This window comes from Larus michahellis, chromosome W, assembly GCF_964199755.1.
Source record: "Larus michahellis chromosome W, bLarMic1.1, whole genome shotgun sequence".
NCBI lineage: Eukaryota > Metazoa > Chordata > Aves > Charadriiformes > Laridae > Larus > Larus michahellis.
Genome location: NC_133929.1, coordinates 22,487,787 through 22,502,241, shown reverse-complemented (window position 1 = coordinate 22,502,241; position 14,455 = coordinate 22,487,787). Strand labels below are relative to the sequence as shown.

General features: G+C 39.9%; 1 protein-coding gene across 5 annotated transcripts in view; it reads right to left on the bottom strand.

The window, feature by feature from the left end:
• LOC141735493 (5'-AMP-activated protein kinase catalytic subunit alpha-1-like) overlaps nucleotides 1-14,192 on the bottom strand; it is a 39,569-nt gene extending 25,377 nt beyond the window's left edge. For 2 of the 5 annotated variants that reach the window (XM_074568362.1, XM_074568365.1), the window contains exons 1-4: nucleotides 13,884-14,018; nucleotides 5,516-5,657; nucleotides 2,161-2,254; nucleotides 1,225-1,369 (exon numbers count right to left, since the gene is read on the bottom strand). In XM_074568362.1, coding sequence (XP_074424463.1) covers nucleotides 1,225-1,369; nucleotides 2,161-2,254; nucleotides 5,516-5,657; nucleotides 13,884-14,013 — 511 coding nt within the window. In that variant the 5' untranslated portion in view covers nucleotides 14,014-14,018. Of the gene's footprint in view, nucleotides 1-1,224; nucleotides 1,370-2,160; nucleotides 2,255-5,515; nucleotides 5,658-13,883; nucleotides 14,044-14,067 lie in introns of those variants that run through there. The other 3 variants (XM_074568367.1, XM_074568368.1, XM_074568366.1) reach the window with 3 other exon arrangements.
• Between the last annotated feature and the right edge of the window lie 263 nt (nucleotides 14,193-14,455).

The window sequence follows — 14,455 nt, the reverse complement described above, 5'->3', positions numbered from 1 at the left end:
GCATACTTTAGAACTAGGCCATCTTCATTCACCAGCCCTCAGCATACCCTATGATCAGTAAAGAATTACCACTTCTCAAACAGCTGTGTTTCCTCAGTGGAGGCTGCATAATCAAGATTACTACAGGCCAGAGAACTCAGTCTCAGAGAAGGAATTATGCCCTTTTACCGGGGAGGGGAAATATGAAAGAATACAGCTTGGCTAGCTTTCATACAAAAGCTTTTAAGTTCTTGCTTAATAAACTTGTCATGATTAACTGAATGCTACAGCTTTTCTGATACTTGAGTTACAGGAAGATATTTTTATAAGTTACTGTACTTAATTTCTTCACCAGGTAAGCCATTTCACCCAAAGCATTTTATATTCCTACACTTGAGAAATCACTATGAATCCCAGCGCACACATACTTGAACATCGTACTTTTAAGATATACTTAGAATAGTCAGCATTACCTAGCACCTTTCAGAGACCTCCAAGCGCTTTACAAAGGCAGGTATTATCTACTACGCCTACAAGAGATATATCATGATGACGTAGCAATATGGATACCTTAATATGCTTATATCGTCAGGTTTCCCGATTCAGATAGTTCCAGGAACTAGCTACCAGTCTTCTCAGCAACTGTGTTAAACAGCTAGTATAAACAATTAAGCTTTCTGATTAGTTAGGCAGCTATATAACAAAAAGCATAGGAGTTTGCAAAATTAACTGTTCTTGTTTTACCTTTTATGCTTTAATTACATTTTTTCAATCACATCTTTAGAGTTTTTAAAGTGAATTTAAAATAGTTTCATAGGAGGAGTAGTGTATTTTACTAGAGCAACGCGGTCCTTAAATATGACGAACTGTCCTTGCACTGTACTTCCAAGACAGCTAAGCATCTACATTTTACAGATGGAGAAACAGGCAACAAGAGTAAATTTTGAAGTGGCAAGGTAGGAAACTAAGTCTATTTAGCATTTCAGAGATAATATTGAGCAAGACCAAACAGTTTCACCCAGTCACAGAAAATACCTGACTTGAAGAGAAAGCTTTAGAGGAAAAAAAATTCTACACGTGCACAAGAACACAATTTTGTTTTACAGTCATACTCTTCAGGTTTTCTTGTATTATGTCCCACACCAGGATATTCAAGTATACACATTTTATTAATCATTTCCCAGAGTAATTAACAGGATCTAAATAACACCAGAAATGTGATCGCATATAAATAGGAATGCTTACCGAAGTCAGCTATCTTGGCATTCATGTGTGCATCAAGCAGCACATTTTCAGGCTTCAGATCTCTATGTACTACCATATGCCTGTGACAGTAATCCACACCAGAAAGGATTTGCTGGAACAGACGTCTACTTTCCTTTTCATCAAGCTAAGACAAACAAAGGTTTTAGACAATTTTGAGACAGTGGAAGATAACCTGGTTTTCCTCTATATGAATTGAAGGCAGTTTTCCCATGACCTAAAGTTATTATTCATAGTTTTGATACTTTATACAGCAGATGATCAGAACTTGTAGCAGAAAGCATCATAGCTTACATCATTTTGTTTGTACCTGTCCTGGTTTGAGCTCTAATCAATGAGCTCTTATATTTAAGTACAGTGTAAGATTTAAGTTGACAAAAGCTGCTGACGCTCAATGCAGAAGTGATAAATTTTAGATGCTACTTATGCTCCTGTTAGCTGGACATTTCCTATAAACACCTCCTAATCTATGTCAAAGTTTGCTCAATCTAACAACTAAAAGTATCCTGGCTATCTAGATGGTTTGTCAAAAGTGACTTTGGGACTTTCACAGAAACCATTCTATTAGTAGAAGAGGGTAATAAGGGCACAACGGTAGCTTTCCAATAATAGGTTTTACTGAAGAAATAGTTTTCAGCTACTCCAACTGGATATGTAGCCATTGTAAATTAACATATCGGTATCATTTATTCTTCAGTAGAGTGGAAAAATGCTATGAAGTCATACATAAAGATCTGAAACATGTTAACACATAACCATTTTTAGTTTCAAAACAAGATGCAGGCATAAAGTATATTCTAATAGTTAACTGCAAAATTAATGTTGAATACATAAAAACAAACCTTCATTTAACAGGAATGTTGCAAAAGCAATAACAGAATGCAAGTCATTGATTTGTAGAGTTGGACTACTTCTTACCCTTCCATTTTTACAGATATAATCAAACAGTTCTCCTCCTGAAACATATTCCATCACCATGAAAATGTCAGTTGGTGTACTGATGACCTGGTACCTGATAAGAGAAGGTATCTGTTAAGTCTACGCACTCAGTAAAAGACGCTAGTTACATTTAGTAAAACCAAAGTTGTGCAGAGAGTCAGATAAAAGTATACTTTATTTTATCAGACAGTTTACAGCTACTGGAATGATAATATTTTTTAGAAGCTATTTCCTTTCACTATGTGATGCCATCATTGCCAAGACTAGCAGGGAATTTGTATTTCCCACCAGGGAAAAAAAAAAATCAGTCTTCATACTTTCAGAGGACTATTCTTAGTTGAAATGATTTCTATGAAGCCGTTTACAGTGCTGCCCCACAGACATCTTAGTGCAGTGAGGAAGGAATTCAAAAGGACTGTGCTAGTGTCTCAAAAGCATACACCTTTAAACCTTAACAGGCAAAAAAACTGCACCCTGCCTCGCCATAAATAAAAAGAAAGTGTACTTCAAGACTTGAAAAATGATGATTGAGAGCAATTATCTTTTACAGAGACCTAAATTTGTCATTAGTATTTAAGAGCATTGGCACCCTAGTTATTATATATTTATCATTATACTTTTAGTTTGAAAAAAGCTTTGATGTTTTTAAATAACTAGTTTATGGCCAAACTCCCCACTTAAGAGATTGATATGTTTTCTACGTATCCTTACCTAAAAGTTGTTTATTTTTTTCCCCCCTTACAGCAGTCAGAAGCGATTGATTTTTAATGTAACAAGAAAACGCACACTGATAAACCTTCAGTCAAAATTCAGATACTATATTGAGAAGACAGGAGGTAGCAACTGGATAAAAGTGAATGTTTCAAGGTACTACGCTTAAGCATACAAATATCCCAATTGTAAAAAAAATATAACTGAATTCACGCATACACTACAGAACTGAAATGTTCTTCAAAATGCTGATTCTAAGACAAGGGGGAAAAAATAGACACGCTTCAGCTTACTGAGACAAGTTATTCTTGAACTGCATAGACAGCAATGAGTTCAGACTATCCAAATGAATGTATGTGTGCACATATATATGCATGTGTGTATTTAACAGCTTAGTATTATAGTGTAGCATTCCAATAACCTGAATACTATTCTGAGGCAGTTATCAACATAAGCTCTTCAAAGTTAACCTTACCTAACATCTTATAGTTCAAGATGCTTTACCATTACTAATTTTCTCTCAAATACCTTGGCTGAAAGTATGTCATGTACTTAAACATGAACATTCTGAAGCCATGGCTAAGACGCTCTACAGAAATAGTATTTTAATCCTTTTATTCCAAAAGTTACAGTGCAACCTCATTTCTAACAGCATTACCGTTAATGACCTTTCCCATAGTTGTGAAATCAATGAGCTCCATGCTTCAGGCAAACATGAGCAACAGTTTATAGTTTAGATCTTCACAGTGATTTTCTATCCTCTGGATAGTGAGATAGTGAACAATACCAGGAGATAAACCTCTCAGCATCACTGAAAAGAATGAGCCATTCTGCACCTCGCATGTTTTCAGCCTCTTGGAAGACTCAGACACACTTCTCTATAGTCAGTTAATTTTTCTATTTATGGAAAAGGAGGCTGTGGAAGAGTTACATACCTATAATATAAATAAGGTTATCAAACCACACAGCATAGATGACCAGAATACACAAAGAGGCAATTTTATATAGGAAAACAAGATGCATTCTATTGCTAGAGGTCAAAAACCACAAGAGGAGATGCTCCAAAGGTTTTTATTTAAAGTATAGTATAGAAAGAAAATCTTATTGAGGCAGGCTTGCAACTGCATATACTGCTAAAGCACTGTATGAAATTTTTAATAAGGCACAGCAATGTTCCTGATTAAACATTGTCTAATTTATAATATTCAGATGAAGTAATCTGTTTACCTTTATTCCCAAGTATCTTGAGCTGCTATCTAGCAGTTCCCCAATCCAGCTAATCGCACAAGCGGCATGATCCTAAGTTACCAGCAAGTCTATCTACACAACAGTATCAATTATAGCTCAAATGCTATTTACATACAGGCTAATGACCCTTCTGCTTTGGAAACGCAGGCTGACCAACTGAAAAGTTGGGGATCCATCAATTTTTCCATCATCTCCTACATCTTGTCCCTTCTCTCCAAACGCAGGAGAGAAAATTCTCCCCATAATTCCCCAAGAAAGAAATTGTCACCTGAAACCTGTTAAACTGACTTAATATTTTAGCAGCACCAGAAGTACACATTATTGTTGCACTCCCATATCTCAGTTGGTACATTGACACTTCCTATTTTGTTTTAGCTACAGGTATGTGCTTTGGACTTGTTCATGAATTCTAACTGACAGCATTAGCGGTTCTGCAGCCAGACAAATCAGCTCAATAGTCTTCCGAAAACTGACCCACTGAAGAAGTTAGTGTGATGTTTTAAGACAGTCTGATTTAGCTCCAGTATAAGTGCTGTTCCCAAATCAAAGAAGTGTATAGGAATGGCATTTGTCAGTAGCAGCATGGTCTTAAGAAAAGACTCTGCCAGTAAAAAAAAAAACAAACAAAACTAAACTCCAACACCACAATTAACAGTGAGAGTCACGCACATTCTAGATGTGCAGTTTCACTTTATAGGAAACAAAAGTAAAAAAGTCAATAGCATTTATAATTTATTTCCTCAGATGAGATATAAGGGGTCTATACTCTAGGACATATTTAATTGTACTCTGAACTCTACTGATGAACTATTGATCAAACAGATGTAAATAGGCACACTGTAAATATCACAATTATTTAGACAAGTAGCTATATTGAAGAACTCTGAAATATCAGATCATATTTAACAGACTACACATCTTTCAGAAAAACCTTGCAGAGCACCATCTACATAGGGAAAATATAGGTCACTGACCAACACATCCCTAAAAAAACTACAGAAATGCCCTTTATAATCTTGTTCTTAACTCAGTTTCTAAGCAAAAACAAAGATCAAATATAACCAGAAAAAAGAATACGGAAGCAGCAGCTAAAAAAACTGAGATGGATGTTACTATAAGTATCTATCATGCCACTACCTTTTATATACCTGCCCAAAGAATTTGCAAGTAAAGACCTAATGGAAGCTCTCTGCCCTGCAGAAATCAGTTTTGTGAAAATGCATTACAGAGAACACTGAAGATGGTTGCATATTTGGAAACCGGTTACTTTCCTAACAGTATACTGCTAGTAGTACTGCCCTTTAAACATGTTTCAGATCGGTGAGAGAAAGAGATTACTGCTTAAATAGAATTGATTACAGCAAGCAAAACTTACAGCTTAATTATATGAGGATGTCTGAAGAGTTTGAGGTTCTGAATCTCCCTGCGGATTTTTCCTACAACATCAAGGCTGCGAATCTTCTGTCGGTTCAGGATCTTCACTGCAACTTTATGCCCAGTTAACTCATGTTTGCCAACTGCAAGGAACAAGGAAGTAGTCAGAGTTCTCAATTGCTCCCTAAAGACATTAATTGGACCATTTCAACTATAGCCAAGAAATACCACAGTTAAGAAGTTAGCATTCCACATATCTCCATTATCTTTGGGGAGGTTGAAAACCAGATGGCACATCATTTCTTCTGCCCTACTCCAATTCTTCCCACAATTCTATCATTAGAAGATTAATTGGATATGTAGGAACAAACCTTAAACCTAACCCTCAGAAGTCTTGCAGCGTGACTATGTTTTTGCACTATTGCAAACAAACAAAACATTTTGCATCCCAAAACACTGCCATCCTTTTTAATTGGGGAAACCGTTTTCTTTCCCTGTACAAGTCACTCCAAACTTTTGGCTCACTTGGTAACCCACTCAGACATGCTTTCCTACAGCTCTTCTACTTTATCTGCAAGGATGCTCTTACTGAAGACATCACTGCTATCCTTCCCTCAAGAAACCTGTTTCAGCAATTACTCCGCACTACTGCTAAAAGTATCTGATCAGTTTACTTGAAAAATAATTATTTATCTGGTTTTGGAGCAGTCTGACCCTATATAAGCTCCACATTCTGTGTAGTAAACATCAGGGCTTTATTATATAAAATAAGTGGCGAAAGTTATATGAAACGCACAAAATGAAATCCAGTAGTAACTATGAGAAGCAATGCAAACATGCAACCTCTTACATTCCTCAGTTTCTTTCCTACTTCCAGGAGAGTTCCATTTTTCTTTCAACAGAGGAACTTGAAAGTGTAAAACATTTCCTAGTCAGTTACCCTTCTTAAATCCCTTAATTTTGCAGGTGCTGTTGGAAGTAGCCACAACAGAGTTGCTAAGAATATTTTTCTTAAACCCAACATCGGATCACAGAAAAGCCACAGAGAGTAAGCATCTCTTCCACTAGAAGGCTTTGCTATCTGCATGCAGTGATTTAACACTACTAATATCATAACTACATCACTTTAATTTGCCACCCTGAACCCTACCTTCTGAAGACAAGCCAGATTACAGGGACACCTACATGGTTCATCCTTGTCCACTTGAATGGACATTGGTAACAGATCTCTGCTGAACAGAGTACTTATTCATCTGGGTGTCTCTCCTCACTCAAAAATTTAACTAATCTCCAGGCTTCAAACTTTATTTAAATATATCAATGGGAAGTTGTGATAAACAGCAGTGATCAACAACAACAAAAAAAAATCTTTCTGCATTCAACAGATAATTTTGTCAGGATTCGCAAACACCTATCAATCTGTAAATCTCATTCCCAACAGAAGACTTTCCTGCTGCCTTTTGCCTCTATATTGAGCTAAAAACCAATACAAGTGAAAAGAAATTCTTAGCAGAGAGACAGAGATAACAATAAGCATCTCCGAGTGATTATTCTTACAACAAAAAGATGGCTACTGTGTAAAATAAAGCAGTTTGTCTAAACTCCTGTAGGAAAGTAACTAAGTAGTGGATCATCCAAGACCCTGAACCATCACGATGCAGTGGCAAGATGTCTTTTGTACCTGAGAATACAGAAAGGCTCTGCCTGAAAGGTGAAAGAAAACTCATTCGAAGGAGCCAACACTCATCACAAGTTCTAGACAGACCACAAAGCAGTGATAGGCGAGTGCCTAGAACTGTAAAATCACATCACCTATGAGAATTATTTGCTTTCAGTCAGATCTACAATTAAAGCAATTACATCCCAATTTTTTCTTCAGTTCAAGTGTGATTGAGGTTTTAAAGGAACCTAACAAATTATATCACCTCTATCCGAACCCCAAGGGCTAACGAATCACTAACATAAAACACTAGAAAAGCAACTATCCCATTCAAATTAAAGTTTTTGCCTATCAATAATGTGAACTGAGGTAAGCCAGAAGTATTTACAAAAAAAAATATCTCTAATCAGCAAGTTAAATTTTAACATTAATTTGTTAGTAAGAAACAGCTTCTTAGAAACTAACCAAAAATCAGACACATTAATTTGCATCTTCCTATGGTTTAAAAAGTACTAAACTAAACACCTTCTTAAATGTAAGTAGCACATTTGAGCAATTCTACAGCTTAGCATATAAATATTCAGTTCTGACATGCACTGTGTTATAAAGTTTCATTTATCAGCAAGTTTGTTTCATTTCTGTTTTTTCAGTCTACCTTAGATGAAAACTGGAATTAGAACTCAGCAAAACATTAGAAGGTCATTTATTAGCGACAACATTCTATGTTCAATATGCAAGGCACATAAGAAAAGTTTATATTAAAACACATTTTTCATTCAAAGTACTTAAACAGTAACATTTGCAGTTGACTAAAACCAATTCTAGCCATCACAGCCTTCAATCTTGTGTGCCTCAAGCCTATTCATTGATGACAAGATAACAAGCTTTTCTGCTTCTTCAGCTGTTTGCCAACTTCAAATAAATTATTTAAATGAAAACATACTGTGGTTTTGTGCAGGTGCAAAAAGATCTCAAAAAGTCTGTTCACTTGCTTAAGACTTTTCAAATTGAATAGCAATTTTCTTCAGTCATTTTTGCCCCCCCCCCCCCCATTTAAGATTATATCAAATTTAGTTTTTTAAGATATGAGTTTCCATTAGCCATCTACTTCATGAAATAAAACTGTCGTCTTGGATACGACTCACTAAGTATCCATTAGCACTGTTCAGCTACCACAAGTTACATACTTTAAGTCTTAAACTATGTATTCTTTTCGGAAATCTTTCAGTCTTCCCAGACAAAAGTAATCTTCACTTTGCTGCATAAAGTAACAGCAAATACAAGTTTTTCCACATACATTTAACCAAGACAAAAAGAGCTGTCATTTTTTTCTACTGTCAAGTGGCTTTGCAGCTTTGTTATTGTTTGTGTACTATCACATTAGAACTAAACTGTTAATTCCAAGGAAAAAACATACTGAGCTGCTATTATGGTTTTAAGTTAAGTCTTTATCCACATGCCATAAGAACTTATTGTATGATGAAGCAGTTCAAGGTATCTGGTATCAGCAAAACAGCAGACACTAATTGGTAACAGACTGCCAACTACTTTTGAATTCAGCATAAAAACAGAACTGAAAGCAAGATCTCAGATAGCATCATGCAGAAAAGAAGCCAGTGTTATCTTTACGAAAGCTACTTTGTATTACACCTCTTGACAGAAGTTTTACCTATGAAAGGGAAAGCTCACAAATAATCAAAATATATTTATGTTAGTCATCCTAAGCCTTAATGAGCTATCAGTCCTTCAGAAGAATCACCGCAAAAAGAAGTTCTCTTTACAGACCTAACATTTCCCTATATTTCTTTATTCTTTGATAATGCAAATTCCTTTAAAGTTTCACTATGGCTATGCATAACAAAGATTTCCAAGACAGTCTCAAAGCAGCAATGACTTGTTTTAACTGTTCAAGTGCAGGAGCAACAGTCTCTAAACTTAGTTCACCAGGTCTTGAACTGGAAAAGAAAACAGATCATGAGTCCATTAAGAGTAAATATAATATTCTTATGAAATACAGGTACCAGTCATGAAGGCTGTAGAAAAAAAAGCTGAACAAGTATATGCTGTGTTTAATGAAGCATTTCTGTCATATGCCAAAAAGCCAACCTGAGGCTCAGAGGAAGGTAGTCATTAAAAATATGAGCTAAACAAATGTTTTCACTAATATAAAAAAAAGTTAGTGCTGTGCAAAAGCATATTGCTGCACAACATTAGATAACAAACTGATCTTCACTGTCCATTCCCAGGTCTCCTATCATTGTCTTAATCAAGAAGGCCTATTTACATCAGCTTTCCAGGCTATACAGACCAGGGTTTTTAATCTAATTCTACAGACTGGAACAAATATCAAATATTTACACTCTTAATTAGTCCCCTCATTGTCTCAGTACAAATCACTGGAAGCCTGACTACTCTTCCCTTTATGAAAGCTAACTTTATTTCAAAAAATATATAGAAATAAAGTTTGCAATTGGTTTCAGTAGGAAACATCAACTTTTTAAAAACAAACAAAAACAACACAGAACTGATTTAGATTCATATAATAGTTAACGTTGGAAGGAACCTTTAAAGATCATCTAGTCCAACCCCATGCAACGAACAGGGACATCTTCAGCTAGATCAGGTTGCTCAGAGCCCTGTCCAACCTGACCTTGAATGTTTCCAGGGATGGGGCATCTACCTCCTCTCTGGGCAACCTATTCCAGTGTTTCACCACTCTCATTGTAAAAAATTTCTTCCTTATACCTAATCTGAGTCTACCCTCTTTTAGTTTAAAACCATTACCCCTTGTCCTATCGTAACAGGCCCTACTAAAAACTCTGTCCTCATATTTCTTACAACCCCCCTTTAAGTATTGAAAGGCCGCAATAAGGTCTCCCCAGAGCCTTCTTTTCTCCAAGCTGAATGACCCCGACTCTCTCACCCTGTCCTCATAGGAGAGGTGCTCCAGCCCTCTGATCATCTTCATGGCCCTCCTCTGGACCTGCTACAACAGGTCCGTGTCTTTCCTGTGCTGACAGCTCCAGAGCTGGATGCAGTACTCCAGGTGGGGTCTCACCAGAGCAGAGGGGTAGAATCACCTCCCTCGATCTGCTGGACACGCTTCTTTTGATACATCTCAAGATATGGTTGGCCTTCTGGGCTGCAAGCGCATGTTGCCAGCTCATGTTGAGCTTTTCATCCACCAGTACCCCCAAGTCCTTCTCCTCAGGGCTGCTCTCAATCCCTTCATCCTCCAGGCTGTATTGATACCAGGGGTTGCCCCAAACCACGTGCAGGACCCTGCACTTGGCCTTGTTGAAGTGAATTTAGTTTCAGTACTCTCTTTTACCCCATAGCTTTTTACTTCTGTGATATTTTATCTTTGCCTGGATATTGGCTCAAAACAGCTGTCTTCTCCATGACTGCCCATCTGAGGCACCATCAAATAAATTCAGTCAGTCAGTAGTTAATTCAGGCTAGTACAGCCAGATGAATCGTTAAACTGGAAAAACATCACATCCGTAACAGTTATCTGGGAGAGTAAAAGGCTAAGTAGGAGGGTGAAGTCATCTGACAGCTACCTTGACAACAGGAGACCTTTAGGAATTATTAAGTAAAGCACTGGTTTTCCAACTCATCTTTTGGGGCTGCAACCACTGGCAGCCCCAAAGACCCACTTTCAAGAAGCTATATGCCTGACCCCCTACATCACATGAGCTCTCAAGGAAAACCCTAACTGAATAAAAAAAAAAAATAATATAAAATAACATCTTTCAAGGTTTCAACTTCAGGCATGTTTTTGCCAATGCAGATAAGAACAGGAGCAGCAGCGCAAACAGCACACTCGAAAATGTAAGAGGAAACATATTGGAACATTTATGGGTATGCCAACCTTAGTTTTGTGCAGTGCACTGAAAAAAAAATATCATCTTTGACTCCTCCCCTCAACCATGTAGTCCCTCCCCGAGAAAAGATAATCTGATGCCTGTCTTCCTTATCTGGTTTCCTCTCTATTTAAGGAGGCACCAAGTTATCTAGGAAAGGAATGGTACTTCAGCTGCCAGTTGTGGGTTACTGTTTATGGGAAAGTAATGAAAGATCAGTGAGGAAGACTGTAAATGGTCTCAAGTGACTTGCAGCTGGGGTGTCAAAAACACATAAATCATATTAATGTCTGTTTAGCCTTGTGTGCTTGACAAGTAGAACATCTGTGTTTAGATAACATAGGCCTGTGATAGACTTAGAGGCACCTTATTGAACATGCTTGAGATTCCTGCCCTGCTGTGGGAAAGATCAAAGCACAGTGGCAAACTATACCTGCTTGAATCCTTGATACACAGGCGAAAACATGGACCGAGCTGCTCAGCAGTGCCTACATCCCCACTTGTGTGCCTCTGCTTGGGTGCTGCTTCAGAGATTCCCCAGTTGGCAAGGTAATAAGAATAAATTTACTCTTTGTATTTTGCCCATGGTTTTGTGGTTGTTCCTACATCCTGCCTGTGCTAGCTCACACTGTTCCCCAGTGATTGGGGTGTGGTGGTGTCACTTTATAAGCCAGCCTTGAAAGAAAAAAAAAAAAAAAAAAAAAAAAAAAAGGAATCATAGGATGTGTTGGGTTCGAAGGGACTTTTAAAGGTCATCTAGTCCAACCCCCCTGCACTAAGCAGGGACATCTTCAACTAGATCAGATTGCCCAGAGCCTCAGCAACCCTGGCCTTGAATGTCTCCAGGGATGGGGCCTCCACCACCTCTCTGGGCAACCTCTTCCAGTGCCTCACCATCCTCACTGTAAAGAACTTCTTCCTAATGTCTCATCTAAACCTACCCTGCTCTAGTTTAAAACCATTGCCCCTCGTCCTATTGCTACATGCCCTTGCAAACAGCCTCTCCCCAGCTTTCTTGTAGGCCCCCTTCAGGTACTGGAAGGCCACTATAAGGTCTCCCTGGAGCCTTCTCTTCTCCAGGCTGAACAACCCCAACTCTCTCAGCCTGTAAAGGAGACTCAATGGGCTTCACTCTCAAATTATTCTTCCACTGCTTTCCTAGATATTCTTATAGTCAAATTTATTCCTATTTTCTATAGCCCGACAGAAGTTCCTTATTAATGAGCAAGTTTCAGGTAGGATTCGGTTGTACTGTTATATAGAGCACCATCCATGACATCGCTTTCAATTTCTAGAGAGGGAAATCTATGCTCTTCGCCCACTTTCTTCAATCATAAAAAGAGATGCCCATAATCTGATGCTACTTCTGGGAGAAAGAAATTAAACTAAAGGGAAGTAAATTTGAAATGAAACATGGTAAGACTGCTGAAACATTAGTAATTTCTTCAGAACGTGACAACAGTTGAAAGAGCTTGTGCCAGAGAACATACAATAGGAACATCTATGCTAAAAAAGATATCATGGTAAAAGCCAGCTAGCACATTAGATACAACAGGATAAAATGGGGTTTTTTTTACTGATTATACTGGTACATAAGCAATCCATTAGGTTAACCATAAAAAAAAACCAACTTATTTTAAGAATACAACCTGAGTCTAGTCTAACTCATTCATGAAACTGTTTTCAATGTGCATACCCCAATACTTCAACAATTCTCACAAACAACACAGCAGGAACAGTTTAAGATAATGCAGAGTTTTTTCATCTGTGATAAATGACATCAAGAAAGAACTTAATTTCTATTTTATTTCTACTAGGCTTCAAGTTTACTGCATGGCATCTGCACCCTTACTGGGAAAAGTTGTTTAAGTTTGAGCTGAAAAAAACCTTTGATAACCACTAGTCAACTGTTACTAGCACAAAGTCTTTCCATGTCTGTGTGTCAGATGTGCTGCCAGTTAATCCAATAATCTCAGGCACATCTTTTTATGTTTATTTCTCCCCTTGTAGAAGGGGAAAGCTTGCTTGCCTTATAAGGGCATCAAGTATTAGTACTTCCGCAGCAAAACATACAGACAGCTCAAGAATTAAGACTGCTTACTTTCATTACATATCCGGTGATGTTTTAAATAAATGCAGCATAATTAGTTTCGAGGAATTATTTTCCTAAAGAGAAAGCTGTTGCTCCTCTAGCGATTACTTCCCGCTGCGGAACTGCAAGTCCCACCCCCCGAGAAGTAAACTAATACAACTCCTCTTTCAGGAAAGACGTTCACAGAATATCAGGCGCTATTTCCACTCAGTCGGCAACATTCAGACCGTAAAGGCTCCCGCCCTGCAGTCACCGCAGCTAGGGCCGAGGCTCCAGCTAACGGCCCGTGAAACACCTCGCGGCTGGTGCGACGACACGTCAGCCCTGCAGTCGCTCTCCCCGGCCCCTCTCCCACTGCCCCCATCGGCCCGCGATGCTAGCGCCGCCACAGCCCAGCGACTCACTCAGCCCAGCGAGTACGGCCGGGCAGCGCCCAGCAGCCCAGGTTTCCCAGTGTCGCCCCTGGTGAAGCTCAGACCCCCCAACACACTGGGCAGAAGACGTTGTGGGGCTAGGGCAGCGGCCCATCCCCCACACGCTCCCCAGCCCCGGTCAGGCCTCAACAGCCACCTGGCCCCAGCCCCAAGGGACCGTCCGCTGTGAGACGACCGCAGGAGGCCCACGTCCCTCAGCCGGCAACGGACGCTCCGCTGCTCAGCCCGACACACCCGCCCGGGGCACTACCCCCCGCAGCCTGACTGAGTCGTGCCGCTCCGCGGTGCAGGCAGCGGCCCCACTCCCCACCGCTCACCCTTGACTTTGCCGAAGGTGCCGACACCGAGCGTGTCGCCTAAGATGTAGTGCCCGATCTTCACCCGCCCGTGCTCGTGCTTCTGTTTATCCGCCGCCGCCATCTTGAGCCAAGGGCCAAGTCTGCGCATAGCCCGCGCCGCGCAAGAATGCTGGCGGAGGAGGAGCAACCACAGAACACCCACCCCAAAACCCAGAAGCGAACTCCGCACATCATCCTTCCGCCCTCCCCGGGAAGAAACCATTGCTGTTCGGGGGGGGAAGGGCTGGGTCGGCTCAGCGGCGCCCCAAAGGGCGGGGTGAGGCGGTGGAATGGGAGAAACAGCCCCCGAAAGCTGCGGGGGGAAGGGCCAGGACGTTTTTACATCAGCACCTCCCCCGAGGAGTACTGAGAATTCACACGGATTTCGGGACTGGAGGAGAAGGCGGGCGCAGGGCGGTTCTCAGCGGCGGTGACAGTTCCCCTCAGCGCCGGCGCGGTGCTGGCCTGGGCCCACCGGTGTCGGCCGAAACTGAAGCTCCTCCGTGTTGCCGGCTGGCACTGCCATCATCCGCGGGGCCTGTGCCCGCGGA